At 51.4% G+C, this 25,782-nt stretch overlaps 1 protein-coding gene across 1 annotated transcript; it reads right to left on the reverse strand.

Annotated features, from left to right (window-relative positions):
• Positions 1–11,743: 11,743 nt before the first annotated feature.
• On the reverse strand, positions 11,744–23,936 carry LOC139999856 (olfactory receptor 14C36-like). The gene is made up of 3 exons (XM_072029484.1): positions 23,336–23,936; positions 22,813–22,828; positions 11,744–12,104 (listed from the first exon to the last, which is right to left on the reverse strand). The coding sequence occupies exons 1-3, from the start codon at positions 23,934–23,936 to the stop codon at positions 11,744–11,746; spliced, it is 978 nt and encodes a 325-aa protein (XP_071885585.1).
• Positions 23,937–25,782: the final 1,846 nt, after the last annotated feature.

Raw genomic sequence — 25,782 nt, forward strand, 5'->3', positions numbered from 1 at the left:
TTTCTGGATTTTTGTGTGTTTAGTGGATTATTTCTCCAACATATGTCACACCTTTCTGTGACTGACCTAGGAGCCTCCACCATGTTCCTGCATATAAATGAGAGGGGTTTTGCCTCTCGGGGACCAGGGCTTGGGACCAGGGCAGGAAACAGGACGAGGGCTGGGGTCCAGGACCAGGGCTGGGGACCAAGACTGGGGACCAGGGCTAGGAACCATGTCTGGGGACAGGATCAGGGCTGGGGACCAGGGCTGGGGATCAGAACAGGGCTGGCTGTGCAGTGCTGGATGTAGGGCTGGGCCCCAAAACCTCATCTCTTTCCCTGTGCTGCAAAGCAGCTGGACTATGACATGCATTTTGCAGGAGGAGTGTCAAGACACGGGTTTTCCTGTTTGCAAGTCCCAGATCCTGGTGAACATCACCTAGGTTGGTTAACCTAGCAGCTGTGCACAGAAGCTGTCTCCAAGAACCCACAGAAACCTCGGGAATGTTTGCACCCAGCAGTGTCCCTTTTCTGTGACAGTCTGAGTGATTTAAGGCCCCCAGGGTGACATGGGGTCATTGAATTCATCTTAGTCCAGTGGCTTCCACAAGACTGTCTGCTTCTTCAGCCTGACTGCAGGCATTTACCTCTGACCACACTGCCACCCTGACTGGATCTGCTCTGACCCTCACCCACAAGGGCTCCCCCACTCTGCTGCCCATCCCATAGAGGAGCTCCATGCATCCAGACAGATCCTTCACATGGAGGGCAACCCCCTGTTGATCACCGCTGCCTGTCTCTTCTGAAGAATCTGCACCCATCCAGCACAGCACCCCAAGCTGAGGGACCTGTCCCCCCACACCTCAGCAGCTCTTCCATCAATGTCCCAGCCCTGTGACAGCAGGCGGGGATCCAGCTCCTCCTGCCTGTGCCCCAGCCTGAGGGCATTGGGGCACATCTGGGCTGCAGCACCTCAGCTGTGGCACAAGGGCCAAACTCAGACTTGTCCCAGACCTTGTGCCAAGAGCCTGGGCATGAAAATGCTCATCTGAATGGCTTCCTTCTGAAGGGATAGAGGACCTCATCTCTCCCCCTCCCATCCATCTCTGTCCTGCCTAACGATGGGACATGGAGAGGTGATTCTCTCCTTCTGCACACTTATTTCCAATAGGAGAAACAACACTGCTGGTGAGAAGTGTGTGTGCCCAGGGGAGGGAGGGAAGCCCAGGGATGCCTTCAGGCTGTTTCCCAGCAGGTTCCCCTGCAGCCCCAGGGCCATGTGCAGGGAGCCTGGTGGGGGGCAGAGCAAGGGAGGCCTTGGGCTGGGCCTCTGCTGCTGAGCTGGGCCGGGCTCCTGGGCCCAAGGGGAGCTCCTGGCAAGCGGGCAGCGCTGCAGAGAGACAGCTCTGCCCAGGAGCAGCTCCTCTGCACAGCGCAGCAGGGCTGGGGGCACTGCCTGCAGAGACACAGTGCTTAAAGGCAGGCACAAGTGGCAGCATGCCCAGAGCTCCCTGCGGGAGAAGACTTCCCAGCCCTGCAGCCGGTAAGTGTCTGGCTGGAGGGCAATGCAGCCGGAGTTCCTGGAGGCAGGAGAAGCCGGGGGTGCAGGCAGGGGTGTCCAGGGCTGTGGTGCAGAGCAGGGTCCCTGCTGTGGCCCAGGGGCTGTGTGCCGGGGCAGGGCCTCTGCCGCCTGCCAGGCTCAGCACTCAGCCTGCCCGGGGAGCTGCCCAGGGCGCTGCGGGGAGAAGCTGCGGGTGGAAGGAGCCCCCCCGGCAGGGCAGGGTCCTGCTGCTGGTGGGAGGCTGCTGCCCAGGGCAGCCTGCTCACAGCTCCACAGCTCAACCAGGGTGTATCCAAGGGGACTTTAAAAGAACTGGGAGAAGGAAGGGGATTTTGGCTTCAGTCTTTTCTTTCCTGAGCTTCATGAGATTTCAGTCTTCTCTGCTTTGGCTCAATGAGTGTAGAAATGGATCCTGTTATTTCTAAGAAGAGTCTGAGACTCACAATCTGTTAGAGTGATTGTTACAAGGACAGTTTCCTTGTAACCACCACCACCCTTACAATGTATGCAGGGTCTGTGTGAGCTGTGCTCTAAGACATGCCCCCAGCGAGCTGCCCCTGGGCAGAGCCCTGCTGCCAGGAGGTGTCTGCAGGGCAGAGCTGAGCACCCAGCGGGTGGGATGGGGGCTGTGAGCTGCAGGCAGGAGGCGTGGGGACAGAGACCCAGCTGCAGGCAGGGACAGCTGCAATCAGCACAGCCATGGTCAGAGGGTGGGAGGGAGCTGCTCCCAGCAGCAAGATGGGAGGGGGGATTTGGGCACCTCCCTGCCATCCCTGCAGTGCAGACACCGTCCCCTTAGCAATCCCCTGGTCTCCTTTCTCATCGAGCATAGATCTCCAGCCATAATGTCATTGAAATTTTATTATCTGCTTTGTACTCACTGCAGTTTTGGGGATGAGAATTCAGGTGCAGCTCAAATACTGATGATGTTCCTGTCGCTCAGGTATGTCCATGAAAAAAGCATCAATGTTTCTTCCAAACTTTTGGGCCTCTGGGAAGTGATTGTGTGGCTGGAAATGAGCTGGCTCTCTGTTCAGGACATCACATCTAACGACGTTTGACTCTACGTGGGGCTTCTGCTGGGCTGCAGGCTGCCATGCAGAAGGGCACAACTCTGCCCTAGCAGCTCTGTGTTATCTAACAGCCCCATGGAGAAGACACGTCAGTCCTGAGGCCATACAAATGCTGCTGAATGGTTGTATATGGGCAGCTGCTGTGATCCCTGTGTGTCCCTGGGGAAAAGCAGAGTGCTGAGATCCTCAGATATGATGAGATGGGTGAGGGGTTTGGAGATGCGCACTTTGAACCTGGATTCCTCTGCTCTCAGTAGCATTAAGGGTCTATTCAGAGGAACACCTAAGCGTGACCAACCTCCCGAGGTGTCTGCACAAGGCAGCTGAGACCAGGACTGATTGATACAACTTCTGTCTGCACACTGCCCTGAGGGACAGTCCCTTTGCCTTGCAGGACCCCCAGGATTTTACTTGGTGGGCAGTACACCAAGGATTTCTACCTTTAAGGACTTCTCAGGTGTGTAGGACAAGTACAAAAAAAATACACGAAACATACACAATACACCAAGCCCTATTCTGCAGTTGAGTGAATTTCTGCAACAATGATGAAAAGTTCCTTTATATATCATGTCTACAGAAATGTTGTTTTTTCTTCCTTTTAGATGAGCCTCAAGGTCAAGAGACATCAAATGTCCAACAGCAGCTCCATCACCGAGTTCCTCCTCCTGCCATTTGCAGACACACGGGAGCTGCAGCTCCTGCACTTTGTGCTCTTCCTGGGCATCTACCTGGCTGCCCTCCTGGGCAACGGCCTCATCCTCACCGCTGTAGCCTGCGACCACCGCCTCCACACTCCCATGTACTTCTTCCTCCTCAACCTCGCCCTCCTCGACCTGGGCTGCATCTCCACCACTGTCCCCAAAGCCATGGCCAATTCCCTTCATGATACCAGGGCCATTTCCTATGCAGGGTGTGCTGCCCAGGTCTTTCTCTTTCTATTCTTCCTCTCTGCAGACTATTCCCTTCTCACCATCATGTCCTACGACCGCTATGTTGCCATCTGCAAGCCCCTGCACTACGGGACCCTCCTGGGCAGCAGAGCTTGTGCCCAGATGGCAGCAGCTGCCTGGGGCAGTGGGGTTCTCTATGCTCTGCTGGTCACTGCCAATACATTTTCACTGCCACTGGGCCGAAGCAATGCTGTGGACCAGTTCTTCTGTGAAATCCCCCAGATCCTCAAGCTCTCCTGCTCAAATTCCTACCTCAGGAATGTTTGGGTACTTATGATTGGTGCTTCTTTAGCATCCATGTGCTTTTTTTTCATTTTTTTTTCCTACGTGCAGGTCTTCAGGGCTGTACTGAGGATGCCCTCTGAGCAGGGCCAGCACAAAGCCTTCTCCACGTGCCTCCCTCACCTGTTTGTGGTCTCTCTGTTTGTCATCACTGGACTTTTTGCCTACATGAAGCCCTTCTCAGCCTCCTTTCCAGCCCGGGACCTGATGGTGTCATTTCTGTACTCAGTGATGCCTCCAGCAGTGAACCCCCTCATCTACAGCATGAGGAACCAGGAGCTCAAGGGTGCCATTAGGAAAATGATTTCAGGAATGTTTCTGAAAAGTGATAAATTACTCCTCTTTCTCCACAAATGACTTCCTGGGTATTTGTTTCATGATCATTAATGTTACTTTTATCTTCGTTGACATTCCCATTCATTAGTTTCTTAGGAAAATGGTTTTTATATATCTACTGTCCACTGAGGAATGAAACTGCTCTGTCAGTTCTCTCTCTTTGCATCTGCTTAATAAAACAGGGTCTCCCCAACTGACTGCCTGAAGTCATGCTTCTTCTCTCAAAGCTCGTGCCAATAACATGGCTGAGGAGTGTGGTGGTTTCACACTGATGGGCAGCTGAACTCCACCACACCGCGCTTTCGCCCCCTCCTCAAAGGAACAGCCAGAGAAAACACAGTGGAAAAGGACTCCAGTTTTTTTTTTAAGGACAGGCAGAACACTTACCAATTGCAGTCATGGGCAAAACAGACTCATTGTAGGGAGATTAGGATAATTTATTGAGCTTTAACTAACAGAGCGGAGCAGTGAGGATCTAAAAACAAAATAAAAACAGCTTCCCTCCTCCCCACCCTTTTGTACTTTCTTTCCTGCCTGGAGCAGTGCAGGGGAACGGGGCCTGTGGTCACTCCATGATGCTTTGTATCTGCTGCTCCTTCACGGTCACTCAGTGCCCCTGCTCTACATGGGCTCCTCTCCACAAGCTGCAGCTCCAGCCCCGGGCCTGCTCCTGCAGGGGCTCGCCATGGTCCACAGCCTCCTTCAGGCCACATCCACCTGCTCCACGGGCTCCAGCATGGAGATCTGCTTTGCTGTGGGACCCATGGGCTGCAGGGGCACAGCCTGCTCCACCAGGGGCCTCTTCATGGGCTGCATGGGAAATTCTGCTCCGGCACCTGGAGCACCTCCTGTCCTCCTTCTGCACTGACCTTGGTGTCTGTAGGGCTGTTCCTATCTACAGGTTCTCACTCCTCTCTCCCAGCTGCTGTTGTGCAGTAGAATTTCTCCTTTCTTTAATATCCTGTCACAGAGACACAACCAGCATTGCTCGTTGGCTCAGCTTTGGCCAATGGCTGCTCCTTTTTCAGCCAGCTGGAACTGAAGACAAGTAGCTTATTGCCATTCTGTGAGCCAGGGTGGGCAGTGACTGAAGCCCCACAAAGTGAGAGATCACCCAAGGTGGAACCTTCCACAGGGATACTGCCAACTTTAGATGTCCACAGCAAAAGAAGTACTCTACAGTGTGGGATTCTGGGGGAGACCAATCTGCTCAAGGAAGGGATGATGGAGAAGGATTCCTGTGGCCCTCAGCAAAGTACCACCAGCTGGACCTAGAAGGAGACACCTGGAAACATCTAGTGTCCTTGGAAATGTTCCCTAGCCTTTCTGAGCACCTGCCACAGCCACTGACCCCTCAGAAGGGCATTAGCAGCAGTGATCCTGATCCAGCTGGGTCTATCCTGTGCAGCACAGCCAGTGTGCAGTCATCTCTTGGGTACCACAGCATGCTTGGTCTACTCATACCACCACCAGCTCAAGGCCCTATGGGAAACATGGGGAGGTGGAGACATGGAAGAGCTGGAGATGTGAGAGGAGGGATAGGGAGAGATCAGATGGGAGCTGACCTTGGCTGGAAGTTGCTTCAAATACTGGTGTTCACCTAATGCAAGACAAGGTCTGGATTGTGGGTACCCGAACTCATGCTCATCATGTAGAGCCATAAGGTCATTCCCCAATGCACCACTGTGCCTGGGAAGTGGCTGAAGAAGGACTGGTGACCTAAACTCCCCATCTCTTAATGCCATTGCCTCCTGAAGGGGAGGCTTGAATCCTCTGTCAGATCTTGCATTGATGGAAGCACGACCCAGCAGCCATGTGAGCTTGCTGCTGTCCTTCAGTACTTGAGTGCAGCACATGTCCTCGAGACAGTCTCCCCCAACCTGCGTGCTGTCCCTTACCCAAATGTCACCCCACACAGGGTTCCTCAGCTTCGGTCCATCTGGAAGATTGGAAGGAAGCTGAGACCAGTGGAAAAAGCCCCACAGGAAAAAGAAGCATGCTGAGGATGTCCTGATGCTCTGGTCACCAGTTTATTGTCAATAGGGCTCTCAAGAATGGTCCAAAGCTCTAGCCCACATTCTTAATGTATCAGCCTTGAATTCCCAACACATGTGCACACACAAACACAGTCTCATACAGATGCACAGATGCACAGAAGGCACGGACACAGCCAAGCATGTACAAACCAACTCCAACAGGGAACAGCACCTTCACAGCCACCACACCACTGCCAGCACACACAGAGCCTTGGGCAACACACCTGGCCCCATCCTATTCCCACCTCAGCCTGTTCTGCTGTGAAGGTCACCAGTGTTCTGTGCTTCCCTTGCAGCACTTACCCATGGGCACAGACACACCCACGGGCCCCTGAGTGTGGGCCTGGGCTTTGGGAACACCCTGATGCCCTGCCCAGGCTATAGGCTGTTCCCCATTTGGCAGCTCCAACCCTGGCTGTCTCAAGAGCCTTCCCTCTTCATCCATCGAGCCCCACCCGAACTTAGCCAGCAAACCCATCATTGCTGGGTTGGTTTCCTGATAATTCAGGTGATGAAAAATTGTAGAATCACAGCCACTTGCCTGCCTCTCTCCCAGTTATCCATGTGTACACGTGTAACTCTGTATATTCATTTACCTTTACTTGCACATATAGCTGTAGTTACAGCTGTAGCTATACAAATATATATCTCACTACACAGACAGAAAATGTGAATATTCCCACCAAGAAAGGCAGATAGTACGGGTATGATTGTCACAAATTTACCCATTCAAAGATGGAGCATTTCAGGGAACAATCTTAACTCTGTTTTTCTCTGCTCTAACAGGCAGGAGAGGTCAACAAACCACAGATTTTCTCTGTGCCAGGAGTGAAGGGTGGCATGAACAGTCCTGGGCAGGGAGGGTTTTGTGGCATCACAGCTCCATGCAGGACAGAAAATTGTCAGTTTATTGCTGTAGGCCTGAGTACTACCTACTTGTTTTTAAAGCATTTCAAACATTTCACCACCAGCAGCACATTACAGTCAGCTGAAATAACTGAATAGCTTTAATACAATGTGAAAGGTTTCCCATGACATCAAAATTATCATATTTCAGAATGCATATTACAGCAGGAGACAAATACTGATCTTCCCCTGTACTTGCATTGCCAGAATTTCTCTTATGCACTGCACTTCATCTCCTCAGTCTTTGAGGTATTTCTATGTGGTCTTACGAAACAGACCATGATGGAAGTCACCTTTCCAGCAGAGTGTGTGAACATGTGCATTTTCCACTCTTCTGCAGAGTTCCCCTCCACTTGCTCTTGCTCTTTGCTCATTTAAATGCTTCTCATATACCCAGTTGCTCCTAGGGATTTTGGGGAGGTTGAGCTTGCCTGTATTTCAGTAGTCCTTCTCATCATCCCTGCAGTCAACTCTGTATTACTTTTTTACCATTTCCTATCTCGCTATGTCAAAAATTTCTTGTACAGTCATCCCTTGTGGATGGTGCACCTCGTTGGAGGCAACTTGGAGTTGGCTCACCATTGTGGGCTCTGGTTTCTGTTTATTTCTTTTCATTTTGTTGGTGTTTGTTTCTTTTTTATATATTTTTTATAAATACTGAAACCAAATTTTTCACCTATATAGAACTCCTTTGGACGCACATTGGATCCATGACCACTAGAGAATGATGCTAGCACTTCTTTGCAAAACTCAAAACTAATGGAAACTAATCTTAAATAAAGAAAATGCTTTCTGTAAAGTGGTCATTGAAAACTTCCTCTTTAAATGCAGGATTGAAACTTCACTAATTAACTGTATAAGTCTGGAAGACCGGATGAAAATGGCTGAATGGTAATGAGCCCCATGGTGCACTTGATGCTGAGTCCATAAACTTCAGGTAGTGAGAAGAGAATGATGTAACTGCAGGAGAAGTAAAAGTCAGAAGGAAACTTTGAAGAGTCTAGGAGCATTAATGGCCCCAGTGAGGGTCATTACTGACAAAGCCTCCCCATAGACTTGTTAGAGCAGACAATTGGAGGCTATGATTGCAGGTAGACAAAGGCACTGGGCAGGAGACTCTGATGCTGAGTAAAGGCCTTGGTTTGTTTGGTGAAGCAGAAAGGCCAAGCCCTGGTCCCTAGCCCCTGGGCAGGGAGGTCCTGTCCCTCACCCATGGCTCAGGGCTCTTCCTGGGGCAGTGGGATGTGGGGTGTGTGATGTTGTGAGAAGGACAATGCTATGACACCTGCTGGCCTCCCCACTGGGTTGCAAGGAGGCATCAAGGCCCCCGTGTCATGAGCACAGCATGTGTTCTCATGAGCCTCAGTAGCAGAGACAACTGCCATAGACAAAGCCCTTGGTTGTGCTGGGGCCTTGCAGCCTTGCCAGTGCAGTCAGTGTTCTCCACCACAGGCTGTCCTGCACTGTCCAATTCTCACCCTATTCTCCCTGCAGACTCTAGGCACACACTACAATTCTCCCCCTTGCTCTCACCCTGGCATTTTCTTACTTTCACTGATATCTGCCCACCCTCCTTGGCTGTCCTTTGAAACACACTGGCATGGGCTGACCACAGACTCCTTCTGGGTGATGTCAGGTCCCACAGCACTACCCCTTCAGTGACATTTCCTCCTCCCCATGCCCACTCTTCACCTTCCAAGCAGCACTTTGTCCCACTTCTGACTCTCTCCTGCTATTTCCCACCACCAGAGAATCCTCACCAGGATCTTCCAAGACACATGCCTCCTGCTGGCCTTCCAGTTTCTCAGGTAGACATAACTAAGTTTTGTGCCCGTTCCTGTCCCACCATGTGCTCAGGCAGAAGGGATGTGAAAACCCACACCCAAGGCCTCTTCCTGCATGGGGCCTATCAGGCTCTCAGACAGAGGGCATCTCACAACCAGTGTGCCAAGAAGGTGCCTTCTGCTGCCTGATCAGGGATGCTGGCGGGTGTGAGCTGAAAAACAGATGTCAGCCAGGAGGCAAGGGCTGACACAGCAGCTGCTTCAGGAAGCAGTCACCTCATAGGCCTTGTCCCCAGCCATGTTACTGCTGCTGGCCTGTCAGCTCCAGAGATTGAGCTGACCAGAGGCTTCCTACTCGTTGTTAAGTTTCTGAGGCACCACAGACCTCAACTTATTCACCCGGCACCGTCATTGTGTGCCAGGGCCTGGGGAGATAAAAAAAAAGTAAATTATCAAGTAAATTTTCTACCCTTAGTTTATAAAGTAAATTTTCTACTACTACTTCAAATACGAAATCATTCTTTGCAGGATCTACTGTGGTCATAGGAACACAAGATGTATCTCTGCCTATACCTCTCTCCCTTTTCCTCTTCCTCTGCCTGCTATGGCTTCAGAGAGCTCTCTGAAGGACAGGTCATTGAATCACAATAAACAAATAAATGTTCCAAGAGACTTCTGATTTTTATCTTCTTCAAGATCAAGGATCTTTAAAGGATCTTTATCTTCTTCTGATCAAGGTAGACTGAATAGATAAGATTGATCAAGGGCTCCTCTGAGCTTGACACCATCCAGAAAAGATCTGAAAGTGTGCTCCATCCGGTAATTCAGAGAGTCAATAACGACATTCAGCAGTGCTGCTCCAAGTGCTGATCGCTGAGGGATGATGCTAAGAACTGACTGACAGCACTATGTGTCATGGATGATATCTGGGCCTGATTGTCCAGCAAATTGGCCCACCCACAGCCTCACCAATTTGTTAAATACACATAGCACCATTCTGGCTATAAGAATTCTTTGAGACAAAGCCAAAGGCCTTGCTAAAGACAGGTAGGCACCTTCTCTTGCCTTTGCTTCCCTTTCCTTCCCCTCCCCTATAGGTTCAGCAATCCTATTTTTTTTCCTTCAAGTGCCTGGAGGTGGCTGTGGAAAAGCTTGCCCCATCACCTTTGCAGGGACTGAGGTGAGGCTGACCAGCCTTCATTCTCCCAACCCTCCACAGCATGAGGAATGGACACTGGCTGAGGGCATTTGTGCAGCCTCAGGTTCACCTCAACACATGCACACTGTGCATGCTGAAGCCTCAACTGTATCAGGCACATCTGGACTTCTGACTGAGCCATTCTGTGTCCCACTGTGTTCGCGGAGGAACAAACCACCTCTCTGAGCTGGGCTGAGAGCCCTGGTCCTGGAGCTCCTCAGGCAGCTCCTGCTGCTGCCGAGCCCTGGCAGCCTGCCCCAAGCTGCAGAAGTACCCAGGGGTTTCTCTTTCCAGGGATCCCCTGCACACACACGGGGCCCCACTCTCCTTCCAGGACTTCCCACCTCAACAGAGAGCCTTTCCCAGGAAGGAGCATGCCTGTGCTGGCCTGGCCAGCCATTCCTTCACCCTCTCCCCATGTTCCCTACAGCCCCAGTAGGTAGTACTGCTTTGCAGAGCAAGGGGCCTGTGGTGTCCAGGACACAGGGGCACTCTGCAGGGCTGTGCTGGGCAGGCTGGGAGGCAGAGACAGCTCATAGGGCTCTTCCACTGACTGCCTCCCACACCAGCTCTTCTGTGGCTGTTGAGGGTGCTCAGAGGTAGCCTGCCTTCTTTCCGGTGCCATGAGAAGTGTTTGGGTGCTGCACTATATCCACGCTATAGCATTTCAGTAAGGGTAAAACCACTCACCAGACTTCTTTCCCTGTCCCCTCTGTGTCCCCTGGATTGCAGGACTCTCCTTTGCCTGCTCACACCCCAATTTAACATTTTTTGCAGGGACTCCACTTGGCACAGGCTCATGCTCTGTGGGCTCCATTCTCTGATGATCCCCTGGGACATGCTTTCCCTGCAGCTCCCCTAGGCTCTCCTGGCAGCTCCTGATTCCTTCCAAAAAATGCTCACCTGCCACCAGCCCCAGCACATGCTGCAGTGCCCAAGGCAGGTTAATTGGAGACTCCTCACCATCTGCCTGAGTGCTGGACACCAACAAGCAACACCTGAGTGAGTCCCCATGCCCTCAAACACCCAGCTGGGGCTCTGATCACTTCACCCTGAGCCCATGGAGAAACAGGCAAAGCCAGGTCCCCCTTTAGAATTCATTTCTGGACTGCAATGTTCTTGACAACAACTGTGAAGGAACACCTGAGCCCCCAGGCACTACCCTGAGCTGAATCACTTTATGGGATGGAAATGTTGTTCTGGAGGCCAGCTGTGTCACAGAAATGCCCGTTGCCTGTCCATGGGATTGGTCACAGGATTGCCACACAGCAGTACTGTGACCAAGCTGCAGGAACAATCAGGCTTATGCCAACAGAAAAGGCTCAGAAGGAGAGTGTGGAAATGGGATGAAAGTAGCTCTGGAAAGAAAAAAACCCTGCTGCTTCCTGGTAGTGCTGCTATGGTGGGTCTCTATATTCCTCTTCATTTCCACCCATGGGCATTACCATGGAACCCCCAGCAAAGTTCTCAGAAAAAGAATCTCAGACACACTCTTCACTGCAGGTTCCTTTATTTTGTTTAAATATGTGAGTAGGATCAATAATGACAATTTATATGGAAAACATTGTTGCCCTCATTAATAACAAACAAAACCCACCAAAGAACAAAAGACAAGCTTGGCATATCATGAGTTATATTATGAGTGCTTTGCAGAAGACAGGCAGTGCATTACTTCTGATGCACACCCACTCATGACTTTGCGCAGTGCATCCTTGAGCTCCTGGTTTCTCATGCTGTAGATGAGGGGGTTCACTGCTGGAGGAACCACTGAGTAAAGAACTGCCACCACCAGATCCATGGATGGAGAGGAGAGCGAGGGGGGCTTCAGGTAGGCAAAAAAGGCAGTGCTGAGAAAGAGGGAGACCACAGCCAGGTGAGGGAGGCACGTGGAAAAGGCTTTGTGCTGCCCCTGCCTAGAGGGCATCCTCAGCACAGCCCTGAAGATCTGCACATAGGACGGTACGATGAATACAAAACACCCCCAAAACACAAAAACACTAAATGTGAGAAGCCCAATTTCCCTTAGGTAGGAGTCAGAGCAAGAGAGCTTGAGGATCTGTGGGATTTCACAGAACTGGTCCAGGGTATTTCCTCCACAGAGTGGCAGTGAAAATGTACTGGCAGTGTGCAGCAGAGCATTGAGAACCCCACTGCCCCAGGCAGCTGCTGCCATCTGGGCACAAGCTCTGCTGCCCAGGAGGCTCCCGTAGTGCAGGGGCTTGCAGATGGCAACGTAGCGGTCATAGGCCATGATGGTGAGAAAATAATACTCTGCTGACATCAGAAAGAAGAAGAAAAATACCTGGGAAGCACATCCTGAGTAGGAGATGGCCTGGTGTCCCAGAGGGAATTGGCCATGGCTTTGGGGAGAGTGGTGGAGATGCAGCCCAGGTCGAGGAGGGCGAGGTTGAGGAGGAAGAAGTACATGGGGGTGTGGAGGCGGTGGTCACAGGCTACGGCAGTGAGGATGAGGCCGTTGCCCAGGAGGGCAGCCAGGTAGATGCCCAGGAAGAGCGCGAAGTGCAGGAGCTGCAGCTCCCGTGTGTCTGCGAATGCCAGGAGGAGGAACTCAGTGATGGAGCTGCTGTTGGACATCTGATGCCTGTGGACATGGGGTTCTGTCCAAGGAAGGAAAAACATGTGAAAAGTCAAACATCTACAAAATCTATTGCATAGGTCGTTTAAGCTACTTCTCTCTCACCAACACACAACAGAGTTTCACTGCCTTACTCCTTTCTGGAAGGCCTCAGTGCAACTCCCTGGCCAGAGTTCTGGCTGGGTTCTGTTGGTGATGTTCCTTCTGTGAGCAGGAGAAACTGCCATTTGGTACGGGGAGAGTCAGTTCTGATCTGCAGCCAAAGGCATAGGAACTGGGTGCAACCTCAGATGCCTGCTGGCGAGGGGCATCTCCCTCTTTGCAGATCCTGAGCAGCAGGTCAGATAATCCCTCAAGAAACAATAACATTGATGGTGGCACTGGCTGTAGGCTGAGGGCTATGAAAGAACTTGTTGAGGTTCTTTAAAGACATGCAGACCTTTTCCAGAGCAATGCTCTAGGAGCCTCAATCTGTAATAAAAACACTATTCCTCCATTACCAACAGCCTGGCTTGCCTTTTAAGCAACAAATAGAGGATTGAGTGCCTCTTCCCTGGAGGTAGACCATACCTGAACTTTCACTTGAGAAACCTATTTCAGGTTTGAATTTGTGTGAATTCTCACACCACCACCCCAGCAAATCCAAAGGAAACTCATGACCAAGTTCCCAAAACATTATGTCTGAAGTACTATACTGGATGAGAAGGGGGTTGCTCCAGGGAAGGTGGCTGCAGTGCACAGATATCAGAGAGATGTCCAAATCTCCCCTGCCATGGTGTTTCTAGGAGCAGCTCCCTCTCACTCCCACAGATAGCTTCTGTGCTGCCTGCAGCTGTCCCTGCCTGCAGCTTGTTCCCTGTCCCCACACCTGCCTGCAGCTCACAGCCCCCATTCCACCCGCTGGGTGCTCAGCTCTGCCCTGCAAACACCTCCTGGCAGCAGGGCTCTGCCCAGGGTCAGCTCGCTGGGGGCACGTCCTAGAGCCCCGTTTACTCAGACCCTGCTGCCCCTGCACATGTGGTGTTGGAGCTTTCTATGGGTTGAGGGGCAAGAAAGGGACTTGATGGGGATCCTTGTAAGCTCCTTGTGATGGCGTAGAAATGATAGCCTTTTCTAAGAAGTAACAGTGTCTAATTCTATTCCCACTCATCCAAAGAACAGAAGACTGAAAGAAAAGGCACAGGAAAGCAGAGATCCAAGGAGCTAACTCCTGCCTTCTCTCCTCTCTTGCAAGGCGGATTGAATACACCCTGGCTGTGCTATGGAACTGTGAGCAGGCTGCCCCAGGCAGCAGCCTCCCGCCGGCAGCGGGACCCTGCCCTGCCGGGCGGGCTCCTTCCACCCGCAGCTTCTCCCCGCAGCGCCCTGGGCAGCTCCCCGGGCAGGTTGAGTGCTGAGCCTGGCAGGCGGCAGAGGCCCTGCCCCAGCACACAGCCCCTGGGGCACAGCAGGGACCCTGCTCTGCACCACAGCCCTGCCCACTCCTGCCTGCACCCTGCCTTCACAGCCTGCAGCCAACCCACAACAAGGAAGCCCTTGGGGCCTGGCCTCTCTGCATTTTCCTTCTGCTAGAAACTTACCATATTATGTGCTTTAGTCATTAAATCTCCAGTAATCTCTTTCTATACGCTCAGTCCACTCAGCCCATAACCTCTCTCTCCCTTCTCTCCTCTCTCAGTGCCACCTGCGGTCAGAGCCCCCAGCCCTGCTCCGCTGTGCATGGGATCTGCTCCTGGGCAGAGCTGTCTCTTTGCCACACTGCCTGCTTGCCAGGAGCTCCCATTGGGCCCAGGAGCCCAGCCCAGCTCAGCAACACAGCATCTGACCATGGCATCACTTGCTCTGTGCCCTTGCGCTCCCTCCAGGTGTCCCCAAGGCCTCAGTGCTGGCAGCTCCTGAAAGCAGCAGGGTTTCTGCTGGGGCGTGGTGTTTGAAGCAGACTGAAGTCATCACTGACTGCTCCTCTCTGAACACAGAAGAGATGCATTTTAGAAGTGAGATTAGTGCTATTAAAGTGTGTTTGTCAAACACGAGCACAAATGATTTCCTCATTTAACCCCTGTTGTGTTCTCACTGTGTGGCAGGTCACCTCAGGCATGACAGCCAGGGATCATTTCACCCTTCTGAACACCCTTTACCATGTCTTTTAGAAACCGAGAAAGAAACATCTTGCTCATTGGTGTCCTAACAAGACAGGGGGGACCAGAATGCTCTCAAATGGTTTCTATGAACGGAATGGGACACAAAGACATCATTGGTTGAGTTTCCCCTGCTGTCCATATGGAAGGACCTCTACACATAGACAAACCTCTTCTTCCTCTCACTTGCACGAGCAGCATGGTGACTGGGATGTGGAACACCCTCATCGTTGTGCTGGTGCCTACAAGCAAACACCTGTAGATGCCTTTGGCTTTCTTCCTGGGGAAGATTTGTCCTCCTTGCAGACCTTGTACAGCTCCACCACCCTGTGCCAGATGCTGGCCAGCTTCCTGGCTGGAGACTGCACCTCTTTTGATCACAGAGGTGGTAGCGCTATCAGCTGCACCTTCTGCATGAAGTGAGTGCTTCCTGCTGGGGGCCATGTCCTATGGTCAGTCCTGGGCTGTATGCCATCTCTGTTCCCTGAAGAGTCATGAAGTAGAAGGTCTGACTCCAGAAGGCAGCTGTTAGTAAATCAGGGGAATTTCTCTCATGTACAGGAATCATTTCTCCTCCTCCCAGCTACAGTTCTGTGGCCCCACTGTTGTGGACCCCTTCTATGCTTTTGCCCCATTGCTGGAGGTCTCCTGCAGTGACATGGTGATACTCATGGTCTTTGCTTTCAGAATCTCTGTTTTGGATTGAGTCTTCCTCTTTCCTCTCATGTAGTGTTCATGTGTGTTCATCCTGTGTTGGCAACCCCAAGGCCTTATCCACGTGCTCTTCTGTCCTCAGGAGTGTCACTGTTTTTTATGACATTATCATCACTGTCCATGTGAAGTGCAGAACAGTCCTCCTCACAGATCTCGATCAAGCCCTTTCCCAAGCCCTCATCATCCGCCTGGTCAGACCCCAGGTTGCTTAGCAGTAGTGTGGGAATGCTGAGAGGGGTGCTGGTGGAGCTGCAGACGTCATCATAAGACTTATCTCAAAGACCTTGGAAAGGACTGATTGATCAGAGACGTTCCTTGGGACTTGGAAAAAGCAGACACCAAAACCATCTTCTACTAGAAGGGCAAACAGAAAGATGATTAAGCCTTACCAAGGAGTAAAATGCCAGCCTTAGCCCTCAACACAGACCTAAACTAAAAGCATCAGATCTTACCCTTATCCCAAACCTTGAACAGACACCTTCAGCAGAACATCAATCCCTCCCTTGCTGCCCTTGCTGTTCTCTTAACCCTGGAATGTGATCTGTTATTCCTAAATATTAACCTGAACACCTAACTCCCAAAGCCCTCCAGAATGCACACAGCACATCTCAGCTTTAACCCCACTCCTATCCCTAACTTAAGCCATTTGTCCCCTTGGGGCAGAGCAGGGACTGTGAGGTCCTGGAGCAGTGCATGGCATTGGAAGAGGCATGGGTGACAAGTATCTGATCAGATCAAAGGTCACAAGGAGGAGCTGGCTTGGGATGCTCTGATGGGATCAGGTGTGCCTCAGGACCTGCTGGGCCTTCAGGAGGCACATGGCTGTGAAGGAGGCTGGGAGGTCACTTCTGTCTCTGGAGCTCACTGACCAGCAGGAGGAACATGGCACAGATAGGGACTGCAAAGGCCAGAAGCATGCACATGGCATTGAAGAGGATGGCGAGGCAACTTCTGTTCTGGTCAGGTGACAGACCACCAGAAGGCTGATGGGTTGGGAGTTGCGCTTGAGGTATAGTTTGTGAGACCATAGAACCACAGAATGGTTCATGTTGGAAGGGATCTTAAAGATCATCTAGTTCCAACCCACTGGCCATAAGCAGGGATGCCACCCGTGAGATCAGGTTGCCCAGGGCCTTGCTCAACCTGCTTTTGAACATCTCCAGGAATGGGGCATCTATAAGGTCTCTTGGCAACTTGTTCCAGTGCCTCACCTGCCTCTGAGTGAAGAATTCCCTCCTAACCTTTACGCTAAATCTGCCCTCATTTAGTTTAAACCATCCCCCCTTGTTCTATCATTATCTGATTGAACAAAGAGTCATGGTCTACCTTTTTCATAAGCCCCCTTTAAGTACTGAAAGGCTATGATGAGGTCACCCAGGAGCCTTCTCTTCTTCAGGCTAAACAGCCCCAGCTCTCTCAGCCTTTCTTCATAGGAGAGGTGCTCCAGCCCCTTGGTCATCTTTGTGGCCCTCCTCTGGACCTGTTCTAACAGATCCACATCCTTCTTGTGCTGGGGGCCCCAGACTTGGACGCAGGACTCCAAGCAGGGCCTCAGGAGGGCAGGGGAGAGGGGGACAATCATCTACCTCCACCTGCTGGCATTCTTCTTTTGATGCAGCCCAGGATACAGTTGGCTTCCTGGGCTACAAGTGCACATTTCTGGCTCATGTTGAGCTTTTCGTCCAGCAGAAGACCCAAGTCCTTCTCTGCAGGGCTGCTCTCAATGAGTTCTTCTCCCAGCCTATCCTCCTGCCTGGGATTTCCATGGCCTATGTGCAGCACCTTGCACTTGAACCTCATGCAGCATCCCTTCATCTGTTGCATCAACCACACCACTCAGCTTGGTGTCATCTGCACACTTGCTGAGGGTACACTCGATCCCACTGTCTATGACACTGATAAAGATATTAAACAATGCTGGTCCGAGGACAGACAGAATTTTTCTAGGTTGGAAGAGACCTCAAGATCATCGAGTCCAACCTCTGACCTAACGCTAACAGTCCCCACTAAACTATATCCCTAAGCTCTACATCTAAACGTCTTTTAAAGACTTCCAGGGATGGTGACTCCACCACTTCCCTGGGCAGCTTGTTCCAATGTCTAACAACCTTTTTGGTAAACAAGTTCTTCCTAACATCCTACCTAGGAAGACCCATGAGGTATACCACTTGTCACCAGCTCCACTTGGACATAGAACCGTTGACCACCACTAACTGGATGTGACCTTCAAACCAACTCCTCATCCACCAAATGGTCCATCAAATGCATATCTCTCCATTCTGGAGACCAGGATGCCATGTGGGACTGTGTCAAAGGTCTTACAGAATTCCAAGTAGATGACATCAGTTGGTCTTCCCTGGTCATCTGATGTGGTCACTCCATTGTAGAAAGCCACCATATTCATCAGGCATGATCTACCCTTTGGTGGAGCCATGCTGGCTGTCTTCGATCACCTCTTTGTCTTGCATATGCCTTGACACGGATTCCAGGATGATCTTTTCCATGATCTTGCTAGGCACAGAGGTGAGGCTCACCATTCTGTAGTTCCCTGGGTCCTCCTTTCTACCCTTTTTAAAAATGGGAGTGATGTTTTCCTTTTTCCAGTCACTAGGGACTTCACCCAACTGCCAGGACTTTCCAAAGATGATGGAGAGTGGCTTGGCAACTATGTCAGCCAGTTCCCTCTGGACCCTGGGATGCAAGTCATCAGGCCCCATAGACTTGTACATGTTTAGTGCTGCAGGGGTGCATGGAGCACTGGTGACCTTCACAGCAGAGCAGGCTGAGGTGGGGAATGGGATGGGGCCAAGTGTGTTGCTCATGGCTGTGTGTGTGCTGCTGATGGTGTGGTGGCTGTGAAGGTGCTGTTCCCTGTTGGAGTTGGTCTGTGTCTGGTTGGTTGTGTCCATGCCTTGTGTGCATATGTGTGTGTGTGGATGAGCTTGTGGCTTTGTGTGTTTGGACATGCATATTTGTGTGTATTTGCCTGGGTGCACCAGTGTTGAGACTTCTAGGGCAATTTCTCCAGGTTCCTGATGTAAGAAGAAGCTAAGCTGTATATTAGGACTGAGGTTCATTTCTGAGGGCCCCATGGACATGGAGATGGTGAACAGGGCATCAGGATCTCTTATATAATCTCCCACCTCACATGGAGCATGCAGAGGCTTCCACCCATGCAGCAGTCCAAAGAGAGGGCTCATCCTTCCCGCGGTTATGGCTTCACTCCAGTCCTCCAGGTGGACCCAAACTGAGGACTTGCTGAGGACTTTTGGCCTCATGTTCAGTACACGGGTTGGAGGAGACTGTGTCACAGACATGTGCTGGACATGGATTCAGGAACATTAGCAATCTGACATGGGTCAAGCATTCATTACTGTGTACTGGACTTACACGGCAAGGGTTTAGTAGCAGGGGGACAACATGCTCTGTGAGAAGAGTCAGGAAGCTGCCCCATGTCAGACCAGAGCCAGTTCCAGATGGCTCCAAAGGGGACCTGCCGCTGACCAGAGCCAAGCCAATGAGTGATGTTGTTTCTGCCTCTGTGAGAGCAGATTTAAGGTGAAAAAAATCTTTCCCTTTCTTTCCCCATCAGCAGCTGGGAGAGAGGGGGGAGAGCCAGAGCAGGGGCAGAGAGTGCCCATGAAGGAGCAGTGAAGATGAAGCGTTATGGACTGACCGCAGCCCACATTCCCCATTCCCCTGCACCTCTTGGGGAGGAGGAGGTAAAAGAGGGTGGATGGGGGAAGGCAGTTTTATTTTGCTTTTAGTTTCTCACTGTTCTACTCTACTGGTGATAGGCAATAAATTCTATTGGTCTCCCTATGCTGGGTCTGTTTTGCCTGTGACAGTAACTGGTGGGTGATCTCCATGTCCTTGTCTCAACATTGAGCCTTTTTCATCATATTTTCTCCTCCTTTTCCTTTCAGGAGGGGGAGTGGGAGAGGGGTGGTGGTAGAGTTCAGCTGTGTAGCAGGTGAGAACCACCACACTGCAATCCTGACACAGGGTCACAGCCTTGCTTTTGATGCCAGGCTTCAGGAACAATAGGGGGCACTTTTCTTTCTTCAGCCACTTCCCAGGCCAGGTGATGCACCAGGAAACCATGGATATGTGGCTCTGCATGAGGAGTACAAGTTAGGGTACCCACAGTCTGACCTTGTCTTGCATTAGGTGAGCACCAGTATTTGAGGCACCTTCCAGCCAAGCTCAGCTCCCATCTGATCTCTCCCCATCCCTCCTCTCAACTCTCCAGCTCTTCCTGGCCACCTTCTCACGTTCCCCACAGGGCCCTGGGCTGGTTGTGCCATGAGTAGACCAAGCAGGCTGTGGTGCCCAAGAAGTGACTGCACACTGGTTGTGCTGCACAGGCAGGGAAGCAGACCCAGCTGGGTTGGGATCCCTGCTGCTAATGTCCCTCGTTGGGTTCAGTGGCTGTGGCATGTACCTAGAATTCCTAGGGAACATTTCATAGAATCATAGAATCATAGAGTCATAGAATATCCTGAGTTGGAAGGGACCCTTAAGGATCATCAAGTCCAAATCTTGACACCGCACAGGTCTACCCAAGTTCAGACCATGTGACTAAGTGCACAGTCCAATCTCTTCTTAAATTCAGTCAGGCTCGGTGCAGTGACCACTTCCCTGGGGAGCCTGTTCCAGTGTGCAAAACCCCTCGCCGTAAAGAACCCCCTCCTGATGTCAAGCCTAAACTTCCCCTGCCTCAGCTTAACTCCATTCCCGCGGGTCCTGTCACTGGTGTTAATGGAGAAAAGGTCTCCTGCCTCTCGACACCCCCTTACGAGGAAGTTGTAGACTGCGATGAGGTCTCCCCTTAGCCTCCTCTTCTTCAGGCTGAACAGGCCCAGTGCCCTCAGCCGTTCCTTGTACGTCTTCCCCTCCAGGCCTTTCACCATCTTCGTAGCCCTCCTCTGGACACTCTCCAACAGTTTCATGTCCTTTTTATACTGTGGTGCCCAGAACTGCACACAGTACTCGAGGTGAGGCCGCACCAGCGCAGAGTAGAGCGGGACAATCACCTCCCTTGACCTACTAGCGATGCCGTGCTTGATGCACCCCAGGACACGGTTGGCCCTCCTGGCTGCCAGGGCACACTGCTGGCTCATATTCAACTTGTTGTCTACCACCACCCCCAGATCCCTCTCTTCTAGGCTGCTCTCCAGCGTCTCATCGCCCAGTCTGTACGTGCAGCCAGGGTTTCCCCGTCCCAGGTGCAGGACCCGGCACTTGCTCTTATTGAACTTCATGCGGTTGGCGATCGCCCAGCTCTCCAACCTATCCAGATCCCTCTGCAAGGCCTTTCCACCCTCAACAGAGTCCACAACTCCTCCAAGTTTGGTGTCATCAGCAAACTTGCTCAAAATGCCTTCTATTCCTACATCCAGATCGTTTATAAAAATATTGAAAAGTACCGGCCCTAAAATGGAGCCTTGAGGGACCCCACTGGTGACCGCCCGCCAGCCTGACGCAGCCCCATTTACCATAACCCTTTGGGCCCTGCCCGTTAGCCAATTGCTCACCCATCGTATGATGTTTTTATTTAGCTGTATGGTGGACATTTTGTCCAGTAGGATCCTATGGGAAACCGTGTCAAAAGCCTTGCTGAAGTCCAAAAAAATCACATCAGCTGGTTTCCCTTGGTCCACCATACGGGTGATCTTATCATAAAAGGAAATCAGGTTAGTTAGGCAGGACCTACCCTTCACAAACCCATGCTGGCTGGGACCAATGACTGCTTTGTCCCCCAGGTGCGCCTCAATAAGTTCGAGAACCATCTTCTCCATGATTTTACCAGGCACTGACGTGAGACTTACAGGCCTGTAATTGCTAGGGTCTTCTTTCTGACCCTTCTTGAAAATCGGCACAACATTTGCCAGCTTCCAGTCTACCGGGACCTCTCCAGACTCCCAGGATCGTTGAAAAATAATTGAGAGAGGTTCCGCGATGACGTCCGCCAGCTCCTTCAGCACCCGGGGATGAATCCCATCCGGACCCATGGACTTGTAGGGATCCAGGTGGAGTAGCAGATCCCGCACACGTTCAGGGTCGGTTGGGAGTTTGTCATCCCCACCGTCCCGGTCCTCCAGCTCGGGGCACCCTGGGTCCCGAAGCCCATCATCGGCATTGAAGACAGAGGCAAAGAAGGCGTTAAGCGTCTCTGCTTTGCCTATGTCATTGTCTGTGAGGAGACCTTCCCTATCAAGGAGCAGCCCTATGTATTCTTTAGTTCTCCTTTTTCCATTCACATATCTAAAAAAAACCTTTTTATTTTCTCTCACAGACACAGCCAGCTTCAACTCTAGGTGTGCTTTAGCCACACGAATTTTCTTCCTACAGACACGAGCAGCATCCCTGTATTCTTTCCATGTCACCTGGCCCTCCTTCCAGTAGCGAAACACTCTCTGTTTCCGCCTAATCTCCATCAGAATGTTCCTGGTCAGCCACGCCGGCCTCCTGCCACGCCTGCCTGACTTGCGATATTTAGGAATTGCCTGATCTTGTGCTTCTAGGAGGCATCGCTTAAAGAGTGACCAGCACTGGTGGACATCAAGGCCTTCAAGAGCAGCTTCCCAGGGGACCTTGCTGACTAGTTCCCCGAGCAGCCTGAAGTCCGCCTTCCCCATATCTAGGGATGAGGTTTTGGTGGCACTTCTCCTTCTGTCACCGTAAATTTTGAACTCAACCACTTCATGGTCACTATGACCGAGGCGGCCACCAATCACCACATCTCCCACCAGACCCTCTCTGTTTTCTAGCAACAGGTCTAGGAGGGCACCTTTCCTAGTTGGCTCCGTTAGCACCTGCACCAAGAAGTTATCGTCTAGGTGCTTCATGAACCTCCTGGACTTGCTCGTGTCAGCCGTGTGGCACTCCCAGTTAACGTCTGGCAAGTTGAAGTCCCCCATAAGGACAAGGGGAGTTAATCTCGAGGCCTCTCTTAGTTCTGTAAAGAATAATTTATCGGTGCTATCGTCCTGGCCAGGCGGTCTGTAATAGATTCCCACAACGACATCCCCTTTATTCGTTCGTCCCTTGATCCTTACCCAGATTTTTATCTTATTTCAGCCCAGAAAGCCAGCTGTATCCTGGGCTGCAGGAAGTGTGCCTAGCAGGGCAAGGGAGGTGACTCTCTTCCTCCAATCTGCTTTTTGGAGACCATCTGGGGTACTGCATTCAGCTCTGGGCCCCAGAACACAACAAGGGCATGGACCTATTAGACGGAGTCCAGAGGAGGGCCACAAAGATGAACAAAGGTCTGGAGGAACTTTACTATAAAGACAGCATGAAGGGAGAACAGCAATGAATATAAGGCATATCTTTAATAACATGATATATGCAATTAATACTGAAAATAACCACAACAATATGGAAAATGAATCAAAGAACAGGCATGCAAGGGAAGTCATTTGTGGAGAATGAAGGGAAATTTATCACTATTCAGAAATATCCTTGAAAACACTTTCCTAAGAGCACCCTTGAGCTCCTGGTTCCTCATGCTGTAGATGAGGGGGTTCACTGCTGGGGGCACTATTGAATACAGAACTGCCACCATCAGATCCAGGGATGAGAAAGTGGTGGAGGGGGGCTTCAGGTAGGCAAACATGCCAGTGCTAATAACCAGAGAGACCACGGCCAGGTGAGAGAGGCATGTGGAAAAGGCTTTGTGCTGCCCCTGCTTAGAGGGCATCCTCTGCATGGCCCTGAAGATCTGTACACAGGACAACATGATGAATACAAAACACACAAAAAAAAACAAAAACACTAAACATGAGGAGCCCGATTTCCCTTAGGTAGGACTCAGAGCAACAGATCTTCAGGATCTGGGGAATTTCACAGAAGAACTGGTCCACAGCATTGCCTTGGCAGAGGGGCAGGGAAAATGTACTGGCAGTGTGCAGCAGAGCATTGAGAACCCCACTGCCCCAGGCAGCTGCTGCCATCTGGGCACAAGCTCTGCTGCCCAGGAGGCTTCCGTAGTGCAAGGGCTTGCAGATGGCAACGTAGCGGTCATAGGCCATGACAGTGAGAAGAGAATACTCTGCTGAAAAGAAAAAGAAGAAGAAAAAGAGCTGTGCAGCACATCCTGAGTAGGAGATGGCCCTACTGTCCCAGAGGGAATTGGCCATGGCTTTGGGGACAGTGGTGGAGATGCAGCCCAGATCGAGGAGGGCGAGGTTGAGGAGGAAGAAGTACATGGGGGTGTGGAGGCGGTGGTCGCAGGCTACGGCGGTGAGGATGAGGCCGTTGCCCAGGAGGGCAGCCAGGTAGATGCCCAGGAAGAGTGCGAAGTGCAGGAGCTGCAGCTCCCGCATGTCTGCGAATGGCAGGAGGAGGAACTCCTTGATGGAGCTGCTGTTGGGCATCTCATCCTCCTGAATAAATGGGATTACCCAAGGAAGAAAAGACAAGGAGATATTAAGACAGACTTTAGAGGACACATTCCTGCTCACACTGGACTCATGGAGCTTTCTGATAATCTCCTCTATGTGAAAGGAGATGTTTTCAGTGGTTGGATCCCTGCATTGCATGAGTGGCATTACGTCCACTGAGGGTTTTCCCTATTTACCACCATGAGAGATGATGGCATATTGTCCATCAGCCTGTGTAAGGGAAGAAAGATAGATTCATCGCATCCTCTTTACCCTTCTTCACAGGTGATATCAGAATCAGAAACAAACTCACGAAGGCACAATTGGCCCACTCATCTGCATACCTCTTTGTTTTGACAAGGTAGACTCTGTCTTCAAATCAGTTTCTCTTTATTACACCCTTTATCCAGGTACTGTATGGGTAATGGAATTTTAAATACTTGGAAGTACCCTTAGATGAAAGTAAAACTTCACACGCTGCTCTCCGCAAGACAAGGTGCAACAGAAGTGTCTGCTTCTGTACCTTTTTAGGATTTAGATTTCCCTTTAGCTTCTGGGAAACAGTAAAAACCTTTTTCTGTTGTTCTCAGTGTCAACACAAGCCAGTGCTTGGAGGCAAAATGCTCAGGACGAGGCTCCTGATTCATGTGGCTGAAATAAAGGCTCTGAGAAATGCAAAAGGGCACAAAGAATTTGTGCCCTTCTTCGGGTTTGTAGCAGCTTTCCAGGGATATCTTCATAGCACTAACCTCAAGCTGACATCTCCTCAGGAGAGTGACCTCATTGCCCAAAATGAAAGGACTGCATTGCACAGAACTTGAAATGTTCAAAGGGGACTTGAGCACCTGTGTCCAAGTAAAACACCTCCGGGACAGGGGCAGTGCCAGAACAGGAGCTTAACATCCCCCATCAGCACTGTTACTGCCAGAGCGTGCCACAGCGAGAACAGGAGCAGTGCACACAAATGCAGAAAGAAGGAAATGTACCGTCTTCCTCCTGCTGAGAGGAGACAGCCAGACACTCAAGAAAGCCTTCTCCCTCTGCAGCTGTTCACGCCACCCCCAGACAGCAAAGTCACAGGGCTGTAACTCCGAGCCTCTTTGATCCACAGAGTGAAACCAGCCCATGTCAGGGGAGATGGAGCTTAGCTCTGCGGGAGCTGTGGCTGTAGAGGAGGCGGCTCATGGCCTGGGCCCCACGGCCTTGAAGGCAGAGGCTCTGCTTGGGGGGAGAGGAGAATGAGGGGGCTTGCTCAGAGGACAGCATCTGCATGGGAGGGACAGACAGGGAGCAGCCAAAGTTCACCCACCACAGCATTTCTGTTACAACATCCCTCTCCTTCTCTGCCAGTGTCTCTGCTACCCGCAGCTGTCCCTTCCAGTAGCTGCTTCACACATCTCCTTCTTGTCATCACTCACAGACCCCGCCCAGCCCCTGCTCACACAGCTTTGCCCTGCAGACACCCCCTGGCAGCAGGGGAGTGATCAAAAGCATCTCCCTGCTTGCAGGTGCACAAGAGCAGGTCAGACAAACCCAGATGTGTCCAGCAAAGGTGATGCTTGTGAGGTCTTTAGGCAGCGCAGTGCGTAGTAGACCATTATGAGGTACCTGGCAGATGTGCTGATTTCTCCTGATGAGGATCTTAGTGCTGTATTTACACCTGACAGTGCCAGTTCATTTTCCCTTCGGAGGAAACAAAAACGACCGACTTTCCAAGGTCCTCATCTAAAAGCTGTCATCCCTTGCCTGTATTCTTAGTAACACCCTCTTGGAAGTCTCCTTCATGTGCTTTGGATCTGTAAGCAGCATGCCGAAGGGAGCAGCCTCCTGCCAGCAGCAG

Source organism: Anas platyrhynchos, chromosome 30, assembly GCF_047663525.1.
Source record: "Anas platyrhynchos isolate ZD024472 breed Pekin duck chromosome 30, IASCAAS_PekinDuck_T2T, whole genome shotgun sequence".
Classification (NCBI taxonomy): domain Eukaryota; kingdom Metazoa; phylum Chordata; class Aves; order Anseriformes; family Anatidae; genus Anas; species Anas platyrhynchos.